General features: G+C 36.7%; 3 protein-coding genes and 1 long non-coding RNA gene across 7 annotated transcripts; all 4 read right to left on the bottom strand.

The window, feature by feature from the left end:
- Positions 1-230: 230 nt before the first annotated feature.
- LOC111801009 (eukaryotic translation initiation factor 1A-like) lies at positions 231-2,174 on the bottom strand. Of its 2 annotated transcripts, none has more exons than XM_023684961.1 (2): positions 2,029-2,174; positions 231-844 (listed from the first exon to the last, which is right to left on the bottom strand). In XM_023684961.1, the coding sequence occupies exon 2, from the start codon at positions 832-834 to the stop codon at positions 397-399; it is 438 nt and encodes a 145-aa protein (XP_023540729.1). In that variant the 5' UTR covers positions 835-844; positions 2,029-2,174; the 3' UTR covers positions 231-396. The 2 variants fall into 2 exon arrangements, with proteins under 2 accessions (XP_023540729.1, XP_023540730.1); XM_023684962.1 differs by having other exon boundaries at positions 231-839; positions 2,029-2,171.
- Positions 2,175-5,666: 3,492 nt separating this feature from the next.
- Positions 5,667-8,734, bottom strand: LOC111799601 (histidine protein methyltransferase 1 homolog). 2 transcript variants are annotated; one of them, XM_023683005.1, is made up of 9 exons: positions 8,434-8,734; positions 8,165-8,334; positions 7,661-7,800; positions 7,518-7,580; positions 7,359-7,425; positions 7,181-7,281; positions 7,008-7,052; positions 6,060-6,530; positions 5,667-5,976 (listed from the first exon to the last, which is right to left on the bottom strand). In XM_023683005.1, exons 2-9 carry the CDS (start codon positions 8,166-8,168, stop codon positions 5,806-5,808), a joined length of 1,062 nt encoding a protein of 353 aa, XP_023538773.1. In that variant the 5' UTR covers positions 8,169-8,334; positions 8,434-8,734; the 3' UTR covers positions 5,667-5,805. The 2 variants fall into 2 exon arrangements, with proteins under 2 accessions (XP_023538773.1, XP_023538772.1); XM_023683004.1 differs by lacking the exon at positions 8,434-8,734 and having other exon boundaries at positions 7,661-7,815; positions 8,165-8,183.
- A 199-nt stretch (positions 8,735-8,933) lies between these two features.
- On the bottom strand, positions 8,934-9,691 carry LOC111799602. Its single transcript, XR_002815870.1, has 3 exons — positions 9,664-9,691; positions 9,228-9,276; positions 8,934-9,145 (listed from the first exon to the last, which is right to left on the bottom strand). It is a non-coding gene; the product is annotated as an uncharacterized LOC111799602 (long non-coding RNA).
- A 2,421-nt stretch (positions 9,692-12,112) lies between these two features.
- LOC111799578 (histidine protein methyltransferase 1 homolog) lies at positions 12,113-15,886 on the bottom strand. Of its 2 annotated transcripts, XM_023682963.1 has the most exons (9): positions 15,813-15,886; positions 15,600-15,707; positions 14,130-14,269; positions 13,987-14,049; positions 13,828-13,894; positions 13,650-13,750; positions 13,477-13,521; positions 12,529-12,999; positions 12,113-12,445 (listed from the first exon to the last, which is right to left on the bottom strand). In XM_023682963.1, exons 3-9 carry the CDS (start codon positions 14,262-14,264, stop codon positions 12,275-12,277), a joined length of 1,053 nt encoding a protein of 350 aa, XP_023538731.1. In that variant the 5' UTR covers positions 14,265-14,269; positions 15,600-15,707; positions 15,813-15,886; the 3' UTR covers positions 12,113-12,274. The 2 variants fall into 2 exon arrangements, with proteins under 2 accessions (XP_023538731.1, XP_023538730.1); XM_023682962.1 differs by lacking the exon at positions 15,813-15,886 and having other exon boundaries at positions 15,600-15,806.
- Positions 15,887-17,495: the final 1,609 nt, after the last annotated feature.

Genomic DNA, 17,495 nt, shown 5'->3' with positions numbered 1-17,495 from the left:
CCAACTTCAAGTTGTTGAGTCACTGACCAAATCAAACTAAAATTTAGATTGGTCCAAAAGATTTTTCTAACACGACTCAACTCGTGTACACCCAAACTTTAAGTGATACTTAAGTGATACTTTGAAATTTGAGCTATTCATACAGCAACAACGCCGATAGGGGGATCGAAATGCTGAAACTGATCGAAAACGCATGCTTATCACTCATTTAAACTCTATTCTTATAGAGATAGAAGGCAAATATAATTACGCATTTATATGTATATATAACATAAGATTTTATGCAATAAATACCAATCCCCCAGCAGAGAGTACAAGGTACAACAACAGTGGAGCAAATCCATATAACAAACCATCCACACAACTCTGAACTCCAAATGTAAAGTTACTCGAAATCTAAATTTTGTCGATATCTTCGTCCTCGAACTCAAGATAGTCATCAGCACCACCATCATCCTCATCGTCGATGCCACCAGCAATACCCTCGTTGAGACGAGTGTTCTCAGGAAGTTCACCATATGCCTTCAACAGCCTTGCTTCATCGGGCATATACTTGAGGATAACATCAGCTTTGTCATCCTGGTAGTCGCGAAGACCGACAAGTATTATATCGCCAGCTGCAATCCAAACCTTTTTGTGCATCTTCCCCCGGATATGGCATAGACGCTTTGTCCCATCTATGCACGTCGCCTCACACCGACCATTCCCTAACATCCTGAGAACCTGGGCATACTCCTGACCATCTTCCTTGAAAACAAGCTCACGTTTCTCATCATCTGCTTCGTTCTTTCCTCTCTTCCTGTTCTTTCCTCCCTTTCCCTTGTTCTTCGGCATGTTTTCTGTTCTGTGTTACATTTGAAATGCAATATGAGCAGTTGCAATACCACCAACATACAGAGTTATTGTTCGTGCCATTAAGAAAATATGAGGTAAAACTCCAACTTTGCACACTTGAAATAATTAGGATTTAGATAATATAAATCAGTCTAAACTAAACAACTAGCATCAAGATAAACAGAATATAAACAGAAAGAAAGCAAAGAAATTACAAAACAATTGCACCAAACGTCCAAACAGAGCTTACAAGAACAGGCAAGGCACCTATTTATCACTTTGAGTCAGTAATGTTAGAAGTAAGCCCTTTTTTTCCGGTATGCAATTGTTCAGAAAATTGAAGTCAACTCCCAAGCACCCACCACACACGATGAGATGAAGAAAACGAACAACTAATGATCAAATTTACAGCCATAAGACGATTGGTACCCTCAATACCTAGCTACTACAACTCAGGGGTGCAGACCAGAGTGACTGATAATATTCCACACATTCCATGTAAAGATGTCATAAATATACGATCATCAAGAATCAACAAATAAAGGACATAATTATGATAAATATACTCTTGAACAGAAGGATGCATTCCAGCCACTAAAGCAGCAGCGAGAGAAAAAAAAAGTTTTCTAACATGAGCTGCGAAGAGCCATCTCGCAATTTGAATGTTCAATAAAAAATTTCAAACTGGGGCATCATCTTTCAGGTTCATGATTACTTTTCATCAAGATTTCAAACCCCAAGATGAATCATTAGATACAAAAGTGTGGTATATTGTCCTGTCCAGCTATATTTCCATTCCTTATTCTAGTCTTTTGCTTCTTACTTTGAACTAAGAAAGAATCATATGTCCTATCAAGATGGGGTAGGGCGGGGCGAGAGAGAGAGAGAGCCATATACGTTTTCTTCTTTTTCTTCTCCCAAAATCATTAATTCCTTTAATTTACATCATATAAGAGAAAAGATTATCAAATTATAGAAGCCACCATGGTACTAAAAAGAATCAGATCGGAGCAGTTAGAAGATATCTCTCTAATCACCTTGCTAGGTAGAACTCAGATCGTTTCGATCAAAATCACAAAAAAAAACAAAAAAAAAAAGAAGAACGCAGTCCTCATATACAAATAGCGCCTCATATACAAATAGCGATTCAGCCGGAGAAATGAAAAGATTATCACAGCATAGAAAGTTACATACCGAAGTGATCAGGAACCTGCCAAGTTAAGAATCGAGCGAGAGAGACGATCCAAATGAGGGAGAGAGGAAGAGGAAAAACCCTAGCCCCTTATACAAAGACTGAATATCGCAAAAGAGAGGAGAGAGAGAGGCTATAGGCACTTTTCCCGAAAAACCCCCCAATCTCTTGTAAACTAACCACTTCACCTTTTATGGAATTATTATTTTGATCCTATTTAATTTTTTAAGTTTAAAAAGTGTTAAATACACTCACAATTCTATATTTAATCACTTCCAAATGTTTAATTATATGTCTAAATATTATTTATTTAATAATATTTGTGGACCACATAGAAGTCTAAAGTTGTAATTTAACCCAAAAAAATAATTAAATAAACATTATAATTAAAACTAGACTCAAGGACAAAAGGGTAATTTCATGTTTGCTCTAATTAACCTTAAACTAAGATTAAGGTTTACTTATGTTTATGGTCTGTTTGTTAAATAAGAAAGTATGTCACCCATAATTAATCACTAATAATTATTAAATGATCCCAAAAGTTTAGGGTTTATATTGAACAAACTAATATCAGTAAAACTAAAGCTCCTAAGCTACTCTTTCATCTTTGCTGCAACATCGAATCGTCTTCGAACGAAGAAATGCCTACTGAAATGGGAGAAAACATCTTCATGATACACTGACTTAAGAAGCACCAGCTCCTTTTCCCTTCTTCCTTTGAAGTTTCTTCATGTAGAACTCGAGCTCTTTGCCCTCCAAATAGGCTAAAAACTCAACAAGACTCACCAAAAACGCTTCGATGTTCGCGCTCAAACAAGCTGCGACAAGAATACATCAAAGACAAGCTAGATCACAAGGCATTTCAACTGCTTACTCATCGGCTCGACCGCATTGACCTGGTCTTGATGAGATACAGGCCATCAATCGACCACTGCTGAATTGTTCTTCAATATGAGGATCAAGCTTTCGATCCTGCTGTCGTTCCTCTAGCTTTCGCTGTACATGGTTGCTCTTCGTCGCCTCCTCGCTCGGAGCATCACCTTCCTACCGATCATACAAAACAAGCTGTGTTTAAGGATCATGTATATGATTCCCATAAAAAACATGTGATTCTCGAAGTACCTTGTAAATTTTTAAGTGCAAAATTAATTTTAAAAAATTATAATTTTTTTTTATAAATATATGTAGGTTATAAACTTTTTTTTTTATAATTAAAATATATATAATATTATATAATGTTACAAAAATTAATTCTACCAAAATTATAACATAAACATATTACTATATTAACTAATATTAGTCGACATTCATAAACCTTTACTAATTTTAAATTATCTAAAAATTTTATTAATTTTAAATTAATTCTAATAAAATTTAAATAATTTAAATTATTAAATAAAATTCATAAACCTTTATTAATTTTAAATTATCTATATTCTAATAATTTGAATAATTTAAATGAAAAAGGATTTTATTGGATTAATTTAATAAAATTTCGCCTCAAATTTTCTAAAATAAATATTCTCTTCCTAAAAAAAAATCTTTTATTTTTAAAATAAATATTTTTTAAAATCATTTATCCGTTATTCAAATAAATAAATTATCTTAAAACCAATAGCATTTTTTAAAAAAAGAGTTTAATCCGAAATACATATTTTCTATGGTATCGATTTTCATTATATATATATATACTTGAAATCCGGATTAGCCATTACCGGGCCTTGTCGCAATATAGTTGGTCTAAATCAGTACAACAATATTATATGGTAATGAAACCAATAATTAAAAAATCGAATAATTTTTTATTTAAAAAAGTTATTATTATTTTTCCCTAATCCTTCTAGAATTTCGAAATGAAAAATTATAAATATGAGACTTCTTTCTTCCAAACTAACTCTAAAATCACTACTAACTCTAAATCACTTCTTTCATTTATTGCTTATTCTTCGTCAAGTATTCCATATCCCGATCAGAATCCGACAATGGCGATGCCGACTAGTAATGTGGTGCTTCAGCAGTCACCGACGGCAATAACGATGCTTCCGGAAAATCAATCGATGAGATTCGAGAATGACTTTAGGCTCGCCGATCAATCCATGAGTGAGGCGGAGATTTATCATAACGCTTATCTGAATCTATATAACGTAGATTTGCCTCCATTCGAGACTTATGACAACGGCGGCCGTGAGACGAAGTTTTATTGTCCTAATGAAACGATGCCGTTTTGTGCTCCTCCCACTTACAATAACTTATCTCCTCCGGCTCCGGCTCCAACTCCAACTCCGGCTCCGACTCCGACTCCGACTCCGACTCCGACTCCGGCGTTTTATTGCCCTAATTATAGTTATGAAATAATGACGTTTTGTGCTCCTTCCACTTACAATAACTTATCTCCTCTGGCTCTGGCTCCGACTCCGATGGAGAGTACTGGTTTCCTTTCAGATGTCATCAATTTTTGCTCCAATAATACGAGGCATGTTGTAGCGGCAAACAATGGCAGAGTCAGCCAATCATCAAAAACGAGGATAATTTGGACAATTGACGAGCACAAGTAAAACAACTAAAATAACTGTGTAATTTGTGCAATAACTGTGGTTAAAAAATGAAATAATTGTGTTTTTTTTTGTTGTGCAGGTTATTTCTAGTAGGAATGGCGATATTTGGCTCGGGTAATTGGAAAAGCATCGCAAATAAAGTCGTGCTTACAAAAACACACATCCAAGTAGCTAGTCACGCTCAAAAGTTTTTCACTCGCCAACAAATACCGAAAGAACAGCGAAAAAGAAAGAGTATTCATGATATCGATACGGTCGATCCCGAATTATTGTCGGAGGTGTATGCTCGTTTAGAATCACAACCAGAAACACGATCACGACCACCACCACCACCACCGCCACGGCCATTGTTGACAAACTATTCCCCGTCGCGCATGGATCCAAATCCGACCCAACCGTACGAGCAATTCAATAATTACGTGCCCAATGTTGAACAGCTGCCACCGCAGACATATTTTGTGCATAACCAAAACATTATCCACTGAACAATAGATTTGAATTTGATTTTTTTGTTGTTGTATTTGTCATTACCAAAGATTTATTTTGTTATTTCAAACATTTATTTTGTTTTATATTTATATATATATTTTAAATTCTCATAATATTTTTATAATATTAATATGGTATGAACTTTTAGTCCAATTAAAAAAAAATTATTAAAAAAAATAAAAATTAACTCTTTGCAAACTATTATTATGGACATAGACTTAATATAATTAAAAAAAATAATAATAAATTTATTTATTATGACATAGACTTAATATAATTAAAAAAATAATAATAATAAATTTAAATTATAAGTTTGATGTTTATTTTAGTCTATAAATTTTTAAAAATACATCTAATTACAAGTTTGGTATTTATTTTAGTCTAAAATTTTTAAAAAATACATATATTTGATTGATTTACTTAGAACTAGAATCAGGTCTAGATCTACGGTTGCTTAGCTAGAATCAAGTCTAGATCTACGGTTGCTTTGCTTACCTAAGCATTTGTCTTGATGGACCACGGACCACAGAGGTGGGGTAGCGAAGCTAAGAAGGCTAGAAGGAGACCCGAATCAATTAGGTCGTAAAAATAAGAAATAGAACAATAAGAACATTCAACCTAAGATTAACTGAGAGAGTGTATACTTTACAGTAAAAGCAGGAGAAATCCAGGCAAAATTGAGAGAAAGTAAAAGAAAAATACAGATTTTACAATGAAAGAAGCAAAGCCATTGTATCACTTGAGAAAGAACTTCCAAATGTCTCTGTCAGTCATCTCCTTCACCAAGTGAGCTCCAAAAACGCCTTCCTCGTCGACCAAACTCCTCAAATGCCTCGCTCCGCTATTGAAACCGACGTAATTCTTCTTGGTCGCCAAGTATAACACTCCATATGGTGGCCTCACACACTAAAGTTTCACCAAAACAGACGATTTTTCACAACGTATTCGATGTTTGTAAAAACTATTCAAGTCGCTTTAGAGTTAGTTACCTTCTTCATAAGACTGTATAGTTTCTTCAAAGAGTTGAGTGAATATGGGATTTCCGCCATTAAAATCACATCGTATCCACCTTCTCCCTGATCGCTCTCACTCGCCCTCTCCCATGCTCGACTTCCCGATAGTTTCCTCGATCTCCTCGAGGAAGACTCATGCCCAATGATGCTACCATCTTGACTGCTGCAACCATCCATAAAATCTTCTTCAGAGAAGCTCAAGCTCATTCCAGTAGGTCCTTCAAATCCATCACCCCTAACAACGGACAACACTGTTGGGAGCTCTTCCCAATCGCCCGCGTAAAAATGTACCGATGGGCTCAAACTGTGTCTGGACGGAGTTAAGGGACTCTCCGCCTGTCTACTCTGCCTGTCCCGAGCTTGTTCGAGATTCGCAAGGACGTTCGGTATGGTTGTGCATCTAACACTTTCTGCACTCAGGTCTTGAAAGTGCACTATGCTTGCTCCCTGTAACAAGATTGAAAACTCAGCTATAACCACACTTCCATTCCCTGTTTTAATACTATGAATAAGCCCAACCCCATCGCTAGCAGATATTGTCCTCTTTGAACTTTCCCTTTCGGGCTTCCCCTCAAAGTTTTTAAAACGCGTCTACTATGGAGAGGGTCTAGCCCTACTCCGACTAGTGTCTCGCACTATCCGGTGACTGTACCATTTATAACAGCCCAAGCCCACCGCTAGCAGATATTGTTCACTTTGGCCTGTTACATATCGTCATCAGCCTCATGGTTTTAAAACGCTAGCAGATATTGTCCATTAGATCTTTATCAAGATCATAGTATTGATCAATAACATCTAACAAAAGATTCTACTGCTGCTTCAGTCAACCGAACTTGCACTCGAGAACAACTTATTTAACTAGAAACAGACGCAGAGCATACTATTAAAAAACGTTCGGATGGAGACGGATTAACGATGAGGTACCTTGAGGCAAGCAAAAACTCCAGGAAGTCCATAGCTACAACCCAGCTGCAAAGCACCAACTAAAGAGGTTAGCTTGAAAATCATAATGTGTACAATAACACGACACGAAAATGTTTCAAAATCTAATTTATCGTATAAATGGCATGCCCCGCTCGACCACAATGGATTATTACCTCAAGTACTCTTTTGCCCCTAAAGCTCAGCTGTCCGTCACGAATCTCATGCTTAAGGACATTAACAAGATCAATGGAACTGTCCCAAGATTTCAGATAGCCTATAAAATAAAGATAAGCTTCAAACTTAAAGACATGTATACTTATGAGTGTACGAGTGTAGAAAGCATAGATATACCTTCAGGCTTTGAAGATATAGACTCTGATCCATTGAAGCCAATTATATCAGCCACACTAACTCTACCCTGGAGACAAGGACACCATTTAGCACAAGTGAAGAACTGTCGGGTTTTCCCTCAAGAATTACCACTAGTGTCGAACCGAACTAGTGAAGTACCTTAAAAACATTGAGACCTTGCAAATCGACGTTCTCCCCTGCATATTTGTAGGGATGAGCTGTCTGCTCAAAGGAGAAGAACGTGTTAATGGTATTCCCAAAAGTGGTTGGCAATAACAGGAAGAAAAGTACAGAAGAATTGCCTTTGAAGGGAGAATCTCTACAGCTGGTGAGGGGAGATGGACATCTCTCTCTGAAATGGAGGGAGTGCTCTGGCTTCCTTTATCTTGGGGCACCAAACCAGGCAAGCATTGCGCAAGTAATGATGGTGCTCTCATTGTACCTATATTACAAGCACCTATATGTAAATCTTGTTGTAATGTCTAAAGAACCAAAGAAAATCAATGTGATTTACCAAGAATGAACCAAAAAAAGGATACCAATTGGCAAAAACCATCAAAATATCGTATGGTTGATCGAGGAAAGGTCATGAATCATATCATACTTTTTCTGTAACGGTCCAAGCTCACCACTAGCAGATATTGCCTTCTTTGAGCTTTCCCTTTCAGAGAGAGATGTCTTTAATCGACTTGTCACTGGACAACTTAGCAAGACTCACCAAAAACGCTTCGATGTTCGCGCTCAAACAATTTGCGACAAGAATACATCAAAGACAAGCTAGATCACAAGGCATTTCAACTGCTTACCCATCGGCTCGACCGCATTGACCCGGTCTTGATGAGATACAGGCCATCAAACGACCACTGCTGAATTGTTCTTCAATATGAGGATCAAGCTTTCGATCCTGCTGTTGTTCCTCTAGCTTTCGCTGTACATGGTTACTCTTCGTCGCCTCCTCGCTCGGAGCATCACCTTCCTACCGATCATACAAAACAAGTTGTGTTTAAGGATCATGTATATCATTCCCATAAAAAACAGGTGCTCAAATCACTCGAACTACCGAAGTTTGTTCTACCTTGTCCTTCTTAGCAGCTGCTGAGGTCTTCTTCTTCCGTCCAATATCCACTCCATAATGCTGAAGGTACCACTGTTTGAATGGTGCTGCATCAACCTGAACAATTTCACCAAGGTTTGAGTACGAACAAGCTCGCTGTTAGATGCGTTGTACACCACATCGAGAATACGGGTCTTTCTCGTCACAGCCTCACTACCCCAAGAGTAGTTTCCAGTATCGAGCCTAAATCCACGCCACTTCACATTACCAACACGAACTCTGATCCTTCAAATCGACTTGTCACTGGACAACTTTGTGTTGGCAGGTTGCCTTCGACCTCATACCTGTACAAACAAAGGTGCAGAAAGAAACAATATCAGTATGGCTTTAAAAACACACAGAAAACTGAAGTTGCATCTTGATTTGAGAGAAAAGTGATACTATCCACGCTGATATGATATTATCCACGTTGAACATAAGCTCTCATGGTTTTGCTTTTAGTTTTCCCAAAAAGCCTCGTACCACTGGAGGTGTATTCCTTACTTATAAACCCATGATCATTTCCTAAATTAGCCAATGTAGGACTCCCTCCCAACGATCCTCGACAATTCCATATACCTATTAGCATCTAATTTGGGCAATATGAGCAGAGATAGTTACTTTCTCTTCTTCCTCCAAGCCTTCTTCTTTCCTCAAGTGGCACGCCTCTTGTGCATAGAATCACAACAAATACCTATACACAAAGTTCTCCAAGATTAACGAAAATGAAGACGAAGTCACAAATGAAACAAAATGAAAATCTGTATCTAACATACCCATCTTGGTGAGACGAGAGCTCTTCTGGGAAGAGGAGTTCTAAAGTTCCTGTTTGAAAACAAGTCAAAGAATTAGCAGACTGTGATCCAATCCTTAACCTTAACCTTCAAAAGCAAATGTGTGACATAAAAAGAGTAGGAAAACCAATTGAAACTAAGGTCAAATTTCATCAGAAATTTTGATCTTCCTTAGACTTAAACGCATCAATTTTATTATAGAATTCACCTTTTGGACCTCACATTTTCTAAATCAGTTCTATATCATAATAATGCTCGAATTACAGGGCGCCAATGTCACTAAAACAGATAAAATTCTGTCAATTAAAACGCAACAGTCCATTGCAATCGATTTCAAAGCTTAAAAACACCAATAAAATTCGTATCAATCAAAATCAGAAACAAAAAATTACAGAGTTATTTGAGTGATTGAACCTACCAAAAATCGAGTGAGATGAGCAGTTGAAGGACGAGTAAAACCCTAGCCAGTAAACAAAAAGTAACAGGGCTATAACATAATTACTAAAATACCCTTGGAAATTTTTAAGTGCAAAATTAATTTTAAAAAATTATAATTTTTTTTTTATAAATATACTATAAACTTTTTTTTAATTAAAATATATATAATATTATATAATGTTACAAAAATTAATTCTACCAAAATTATAACATAAACATAAGTATATTAACTAATAATAGTCGAGATTCATAAACCTTTACTAATTTTAAATTATCTACAATCTTTATTAATTTTAAATTGATTCTAATAAAATTTGAATAATTTAAATTATTAAATAAAATTCATAAACTTTTATTAATTTTAAATTATCTATTAAGATTCTAACCATTTCAATAATTTAAATAAAAAAAGATTTTATTGGATTAATTTAATAAAATTTCAACAGGCTCAAATTTTCTAAAATAAATATCCTTTTTCTAAAAAAAATCTTTAATTTTTAAAATAAATATTTTTTAAAATCATTTATCCGTTATTTAAATAAATAAATCATCTTGAAACCAATAGCATTTTTTTAAAACATAGTTTTATCCAAAATACATATTTTCTATCGTATCGATTTTCATTATATATATATATATATATATAATATACTTGAAACCCGGATTAGCCATTGCCGGGCCTTGTTAGTTTGTCTAAGTACAAGATTATATGGTAATGGAACCAATAATTAAAAAATTGGATAATTTTTTATTTAAAAAAGTTATTATTATTTTTCCCTAATCCTTATAGAATTTCGAAATAGAAAATTATAAATATGAGACTTTTTCTTTCCAAAATAAATCTAAATCACTACTGACTCTAAATCACTTCTTTTATTTATTGCTTATTCTTCGTCAAGTATTCCATATCCCGATCAGAATCCGACAATGGCGATGCCGACTAATAATGTGGTGCTTCAGCAGTCGCCGACGGCAATGACGATGCTTCCGGAAAATCAATCAATGAGATTCGAGAATGACTTTAGGCTTGCTGATCAATCCATGAGTGAGGCGGAGTTTTATTGTCCTAATGAAACAATGCCGTTTTGTGCTCCTCCCACTTATAATAACTTATCTCCTCCGGCTCCGGCTCCGTCTCCAACTCCAACTCCGGCTCCGGCTCCGGCATTTTATTGCCCTAATTATAGCTATGAAATAATGACGTTTTGTGCTCCTTCCACTTACAATAACTTATCTCCTCTGGCTCTGGCTCCGACTCCGATGGAGAGTACTGGTTTACTTTCAGATGTCATCAATTTTTGCTCCAATAATACGAGGCATGTTGTAGCGGCAAACAATGGCAGAGTCAGCCAATCATCAAAAACGAGGATAATTTGGACAATTGACGAGCACAAGTAAAACAACTAAAATAACTGTGTAATTTGTGTAATAACTGTGGTTAAAAAAAATGAAATAATTGTGTTTTTTTTGTTGTGCAGGTTATTTCTAGTAGGAATGGCGATATTTGGCTCGGGTAATTGGAAAAGCATCGCAAATAAAGTCGTGCTTACAAAAACACACATCCAAGTAGCTAGTCACGCTCAAAAGTTTTCCACTCGCCAACAAATACCGAAAGAACAGAGAAAAAGAAAGAGTATTCATGATATCGATACGGTCGATCCCGAATTATTGTCGGAGGTGTATGCTCGTTTAGAATCACAACCAGAAACACGAACACGATCACGACCACCACCACCACCACCACCGCCACGGCCATTGTTGACAAACTATTCCCCGTCGCGCATGGATCCAAATCCGACCCAACCGTACGAGTATTTCAATAATTACGTGCCCAATGTTGAACAGCTGCCACCGCAGCCATATTTTGTGCATAACCAAAACATTATCCACTAAACAATAGATTTGAATTTGATTTCTTTTGTTCTATTTGTCATTACCAAATTGTTCTATTTGTAATTACCAAAGATTTATTTGGTTATTAGAAAGATTTATTTTGTTTTATATTTATATATATTTTTTAAATTCTCATAATATCTCTATAATATTAATATGAACTTTTAGTCCAATTAAAAAAAATTATTAAAAAAAATAAAAATTAACTCTTTGCAAACTATTATTATGGACATAGACTTAATATAATTTTTTTAAAAAATAATAATAAATTTAAATTACTGGTTTATGGACCTAGGCTTAATATAATTAAAATAATAATAATAATAAATTTAAATTACAAGTTTCAGTCTATAAATTTTTAAAAATACATCTAATTACAAGTTTGGTATTTATTTTAGTCTATAAATTTTAAAAAATACATATATATGATTGATTTATTGCTCTACCAAAGCATTTGTCTTGACGGACCACGGACCACAGAGGTGTGGAGAAGGCTAGAAGGAGACCCGAATCAATTAGGTCGTAAAAACAAAAAATAGAACAATAACAACATTCAATCTTAGATTAACTGAGCGAGTGTATACTTTACAGTAAAAGTAAGAGAAATCCAGGCAAAATTGAGAAGAAATAAAGAAGCAAAATTGAGAAGAAATAAAGAAAAATACAGATTTTACAATGAAAGAAGCAAAGCCATTGTATCACTTGAGAAAGAACTTCCAAATGTCTCTGTCAGTCATCTCCTTCACCAAGTGAGCTCCAAAAACGCCTTCCTCGTCGACCAAACTCCTCAAATGCCTCGCTCCGCTATTGAAACCGACGTAATTCTTCTTGGTCGCCAAGTATAACACTCCATATGGTGGCCTCACACACTAAAGTTTCACCAAAACAGACGATTTTTCACAACGTATTCGATGTTTGTAAAAACTATTCAAGTCGCTTTAGAGTTAGTTACCTTCTTCATAAGACTGTATAGTTTCTTCAAAGAGTTGAGTGAATATGGGATTTCCGCCATTAAAATCACATCGTATCCACCTTCTCCCTGATCGCTCTCACTCGCCCTCTCCCATGCTCGACTTCCCGATAGTTTCCTCGATCTCCTCGAGGAAGACTCATGCCCAATGATGCTACCATCTTGACTGCTGCAACCATCCATAAAATCTTCTTCAGAGAAGCTCAAGCTCATTCCAGTAGGTCCTTCAAATCCATCACCCCTAACAACGGACAACACTGTTGGGAGCTCTTCCCAATCGCCCGCGTAAAAATGTACCGATGGGCTCAAACTGTGTCTGGACGGAGTTAAGGGACTCTCTGCCTGTCTACTCTGCCTGTCCCGAGCTTGTTCGAGATTCGCAAGGACGTTCGGTATGGTTGTGCATCTAACACTTTCTGCACTCAGGTCTTGAAAGTGCACTATGCTTGCTCCCTGTAACAAGATTGAAAACTCAGCTATAACCACACTTCCATTCCCTGTTTTAATACTATGAATAAGCCCAACCCCATCGCTAGCAGATATTGTCCTCTTTGAACTTTCCCTTTCGGGCTTCCCCTCAAAGTTTTTAAAACGCGTCTACTATGGAGAGGGTCTAGCCCTACTCCGACTAGTGTCTCGCACTATCCGGTGACTGTACCATTTGTAACAGCCCAAGCCCACCGCTAGCAGATATTGTTCACTTTGGCCTGTTACATATCGTCATCAGCCTCATGGTTTTAAAACGCTAGCAGATATTGTCCATTAGATCTTTATCAAGATCATAGTATTGATCAATAACATATAACAAAAGATTCTACTGCTGCTTCAGTCAACCGAACTTGCACTCGAGAACAACTTATTTAACTAGAAACAGACGCAGAGCATACTATTAAAAAACGTTCGGATGGAGACGGATTAACGATGAGGTACCTTGAGGCAAGCAAAAACTCCAGGAAGTCCATAGCTACAACCCAGCTGCAAAGCACCAACTAAAGAGGTTAGCTTGAAAATCATAATGTGTATAATAACACGACACGAAAATGTTTCAAAATCTAATTTATCGTATAAATGGCATGCCCCGCTCGACCACAATGGATTATTACCTCAAGTACTCTTTTGCCCCTAAAGCTCAGCTGTCCGTCACGAATCTCATGCTTAAGGACATTAACAAGATCAATGGAACTGTCCCAAGATTTCAGATAGCCTATAAAATAAAGATAAGCTTCAAACTTAAAGACATGTATACTTATGAGTGTACGAGTGTAGAAAGCATAGATATACCTTCAGGCTTTGAAGATATAGACTCTGATCCATTGAAGCCAATTATATCAGCCACACTAACTCTACCCTGGAGACAAGGACACCATTTAGCACAAGTGAAGAACTGTCGGGTTTTCCCTCAAGAATTACCACTAGTGTCGAACCGAACTAGTGAAGTACCTTAAAAACATTGAGACCTTGCAAATCGACGTTCTCCCCTGCATATTTGTAGGGATGAGCTGTCTGCTCAAAGGAGAAGAACGTGTTAATGGTATTCCCAAAAGTGGTTGGCAATAACAGGAAGAAAAGTACAGAAGAATTGCCTTTGAAGGGAGAATCTCTACAGCTGGTGAGGGGAGATGGACATCTCTCTCTGAAATGGAGGGAGTGCTCTGGCTTCCTTTATCTTGGGGCACCAAACCAGGCAAGCATTGCGCAAGTAATGATGGTGCTCTCATTGTACCTATATTACAAGCACCTATATGTAAATCTTGTTGTAATGTATAAAGAACCAAAGAAAATCAATGTGATTTACCAAGAATGAACCAAAAAAAGGATACCAATTGGCAAAAACCATCAAAATATCGTATGGTTGATTGAGGAAAGGTCATGAATCATATCGTACTTTTTCTGTAACGGTCCAAGCCCACCACTAGCAGTTATTGCCTTCCTTGGGCTTTCCCTTTCGGGCTTCCTCTCAAGGTTTTTAAAATACGTCTGCTAGGTAGAGGTTTCCACACCCTTATAAAGAAACATATGTACTAGGAAGGTAGAGGCTTCCTCTCAGGGAGGACGAACATATATGGAGGAGGGATAGAGACAGTCTAAGGTGTACTAGGATTAAATACTATGTACTTCATGTTTTCCTAAGAAGTATAGCAATCTAATGAGCCACAAGAGTCATAAGAAAAGGCAAGGAGCAAGGGATGTTTAACGTTCTAAACGTGCACCCATAGCTCGACTTTTGGATTGCAACTCTAAAAGCTTGTCCCATCAAGGCAAGCCACAGACTCGATTAGCAACTTTTGTTTAATGTCACTCTCCTCAAGTATCTCGAAACATCGAGCCGAAGTAAATAAACTAATGTCCATTGGAAAAACATTCAACCAACATGGGAAGACTCTGCCCCCTGAGAGAAGAAACTTTCATGGAAACCGACCAACCTTTTGGCGACGACCGTGGGACCGAAAGGCATTGAGATCTGAACCAAAACTAAACTCCGTCCAGGAGATAGCCACTTAGATGAAATCTACTGAACATTCCCATATATAATGTTTTGATAGTACTAATGATAAAACAAAACTCCCTCTAACCACAGCTACCCAAGCTTTGTTTATTTCAATCTTCTTCCAGCTTCATAATTTCTTCAAGAACACCTATTGTGTTCCTAATCTTCTCTACCCACAGGAAAAACAAATTAAGAAGGAAATAAGTGTTGATCCATGAACAATCGAAACCCAATGTAAACGTAGAGGTTTGAAGATCTAAAGGGAAGAACAAAACCAGACCCACCACTTCAAATCCAATGAATACAGATTCAGCCAACAGTGAAGTTCAATCTCTGTATAATGAAAATCCAGCAATCAACAAGGCAATAATAAAAACTGATCTAAACAGTTCGATTACTCAACCAAAATTCCAAGAAATCAGGACCCAGAAAACAAAATTACCGCTCTAGAACATCAGAAGATCAAAAAGACAATCAAACCCAAATCGCCAAATACATAAAGAACACGATCCAACAAATCAGACAGAGAAACAAAAACCCCATAAAATCAAAGAAAGCTACTCACCCACGGAGCTTAATCGCAATGGCAAAGGGAAAATCGAGCGGAATTATGAGACGATCGAGGACCCAGAAACGAGTTATAGTCAGAGATGTAAACTGGCATGAAGAAACTCTGCAATTTCACAGAAAAAGATATCGGTCTCCGATCAAAGTCAAAAGAGAATACCACGTCAAGAAAGAAACGTTCACAGCTGAACAGAGAAGCTTCGATTCAGACCTGCACTCCAAAGAGCTAAAGTATCCACAGGAGCCCTTCAACTTCTCGCTATTTTCGAATTTACCTAGATGGATCGAGTCATGGTTGACTGTGTAATAGGGGCGTAATTAAATGGAAAATGTGAGGGTATTTTCGGTAGAGGAGTGTGATTGGGGTGGGAAAGTCCACGTGTGGAGGTTGAAAAAAATTTGAGAACGGAAGAAAGCGGCGATTTGGTCGGCCGTTTCATCGGTTTCTTCACCAGCAGTTGTACGGAGATTCCCTGACTTTTGCTTGCCTGCTTGCCACGTGTCAAATGATTAGTGGACTAAAATTCTAATATTATTTATTATTAATCTCTATAAAAATTTAATTAATATCATATAAGCTAACTTAAAATATATTATGGAATAAGGATTATTAGGTTTCGAGGCCTTTCTATGAATAGAATCATTTAATGATATCTAAGATGTATTTCCTTCTCGAGAGACCCTAATAGAAGCTGGGTTTTTTTCCTTTTTGATTTGGGCACAAAAACGGGATATCTAAGGGATCTCCCTAATCTTCGAGCGGAACTTTCGATGAACCCTACTCGAGAGTATTGGCAATATGATCAATTAAAATAAGAGAGGTGAGTCTCGAAGGACGAACCTTAATTGCTAACTGAGACGTTTAAGACGTTAAAGAATAGGATATGGAGGTTCGACCATCCGAATATCTATCCAGCTAGCAACCTCATGAATTAATTCAAATAATAGATAATATGATATGCAGCTAGCAACCATATCAGAAAAGCACAAAAATTCCATCTCCATTCCTTTTTCGTTCATATTCATAAGCCTTTGATTAGTATGCAAGTTCATGTTTGATAATGGTGTCCAAAGTGATTTGAACGTTGAAGGATGAGCTTCAAAAGCCACACCATGACAAAAAGTGAGCATCTTCGTTCTTTCTTATCGAACATGCGTCGTCCAAACTTTTATATAAGCTAGAAGATCGTAGGTATATAAGACGACGGTTAACACATCTCTACCTGATATAAGGCTACGAGGGCTTACCCTTATAAAGATACGTGGAATTTCCATTGTCCTAAACAACTTCATACGTAGATTGTTCTAAATTCTGTGCAAACTTGAAACGCCAAACCCTTGTAGTTTTAATTGCTTAAATTCTTGAGGGATTGTCCTCTTTCAGTGGACAAGCTGGCTTAATTGTCTGCTAAGTGTTCATTCTAGCACATGCACGAGAAGTTTCAAATTTCACTGAAAGATTGAGGCACCAGTCAATCAGGGTGAATTCAAGCATGAGAAATTTTGTCCTCAAGGTTGGGTTATGGCTTTTGGTGCTGAAGTTTAATCTAAATGATGCTTAGCTTTTGAAAAATGATGATGTTTATATGAAAAGTGCAGAGGTGCAGCCTTGCTTGGGATTGCTGCGGGATGAGCTGATAGGGTGTGGATTATAGGGTGCAGTTAAATTTAGAGATGTATATGGGTGGAAACGAAGAAGCCCTATTCGATCTGTCTCCGCCACCTATTTCAATTTTATCATCATAAAATTTTTCATTTATTTTTCTCAAAATTGAGACTCATTCCAGTGATGAATTTTTCTCTAAATTTTTAAAGAAATATTAGTTTTTTAAAAAATAATTAATAATCTAGTCACATTTCATAAAGTAACATATAATACGTAGTTCTAGCAGCA

Source organism: Cucurbita pepo, chromosome LG08 (assembly GCF_002806865.2).
Source record: "Cucurbita pepo subsp. pepo cultivar mu-cu-16 chromosome LG08, ASM280686v2, whole genome shotgun sequence".
NCBI lineage: Eukaryota > Viridiplantae > Streptophyta > Magnoliopsida > Cucurbitales > Cucurbitaceae > Cucurbita > Cucurbita pepo.
Note: the sequence above shows the minus strand (reverse complement) of the source record. Positions and strands in the feature narration are given on the sequence as shown.

Excerpts from the sequence above, each read along its gene's own strand:
- LOC111799601 (XM_023683004.1), bottom strand. Across the intron at positions 7,426-7,517 it reads AAGGTCTCAATGTTTTTAAG|GGTAGAGTTAGTGTGGCTGA; the intron begins GTACTTCACTAG and ends CCTTGTCTCCAG. Across the intron at positions 7,053-7,180 it reads GGGGCAAAAGAGTACTTGAG|CTGGGTTGTAGCTATGGACT; the intron begins GTAATAATCCAT and ends GGTGCTTTGCAG.
- LOC111801009 (XM_023684961.1), bottom strand. The coding sequence starts at position 834 with ATGCCGAAGAACAAGGGAAAGGGAGGAAAGAACAGGAAGAGAGGAAAG.
- LOC111799578 (XM_023682963.1), bottom strand. The coding sequence starts at position 14,264 with ATGAGAGCACCATCATTACTTGCGCAATGCTTGCCTGGTTTGGTGCCC. Across the intron at positions 13,751-13,827 it reads TATATCTTCAAAGCCTGAAG|GCTATCTGAAATCTTGGGAC; the intron begins GTATATCTATGC and ends TTTATTTTATAG. Across the intron at positions 13,000-13,476 it reads GAGTTTTTGCTTGCCTCAAG|GGAGCAAGCATAGTGCACTT; the intron begins GTACCTCATCGT and ends ATCTTGTTACAG.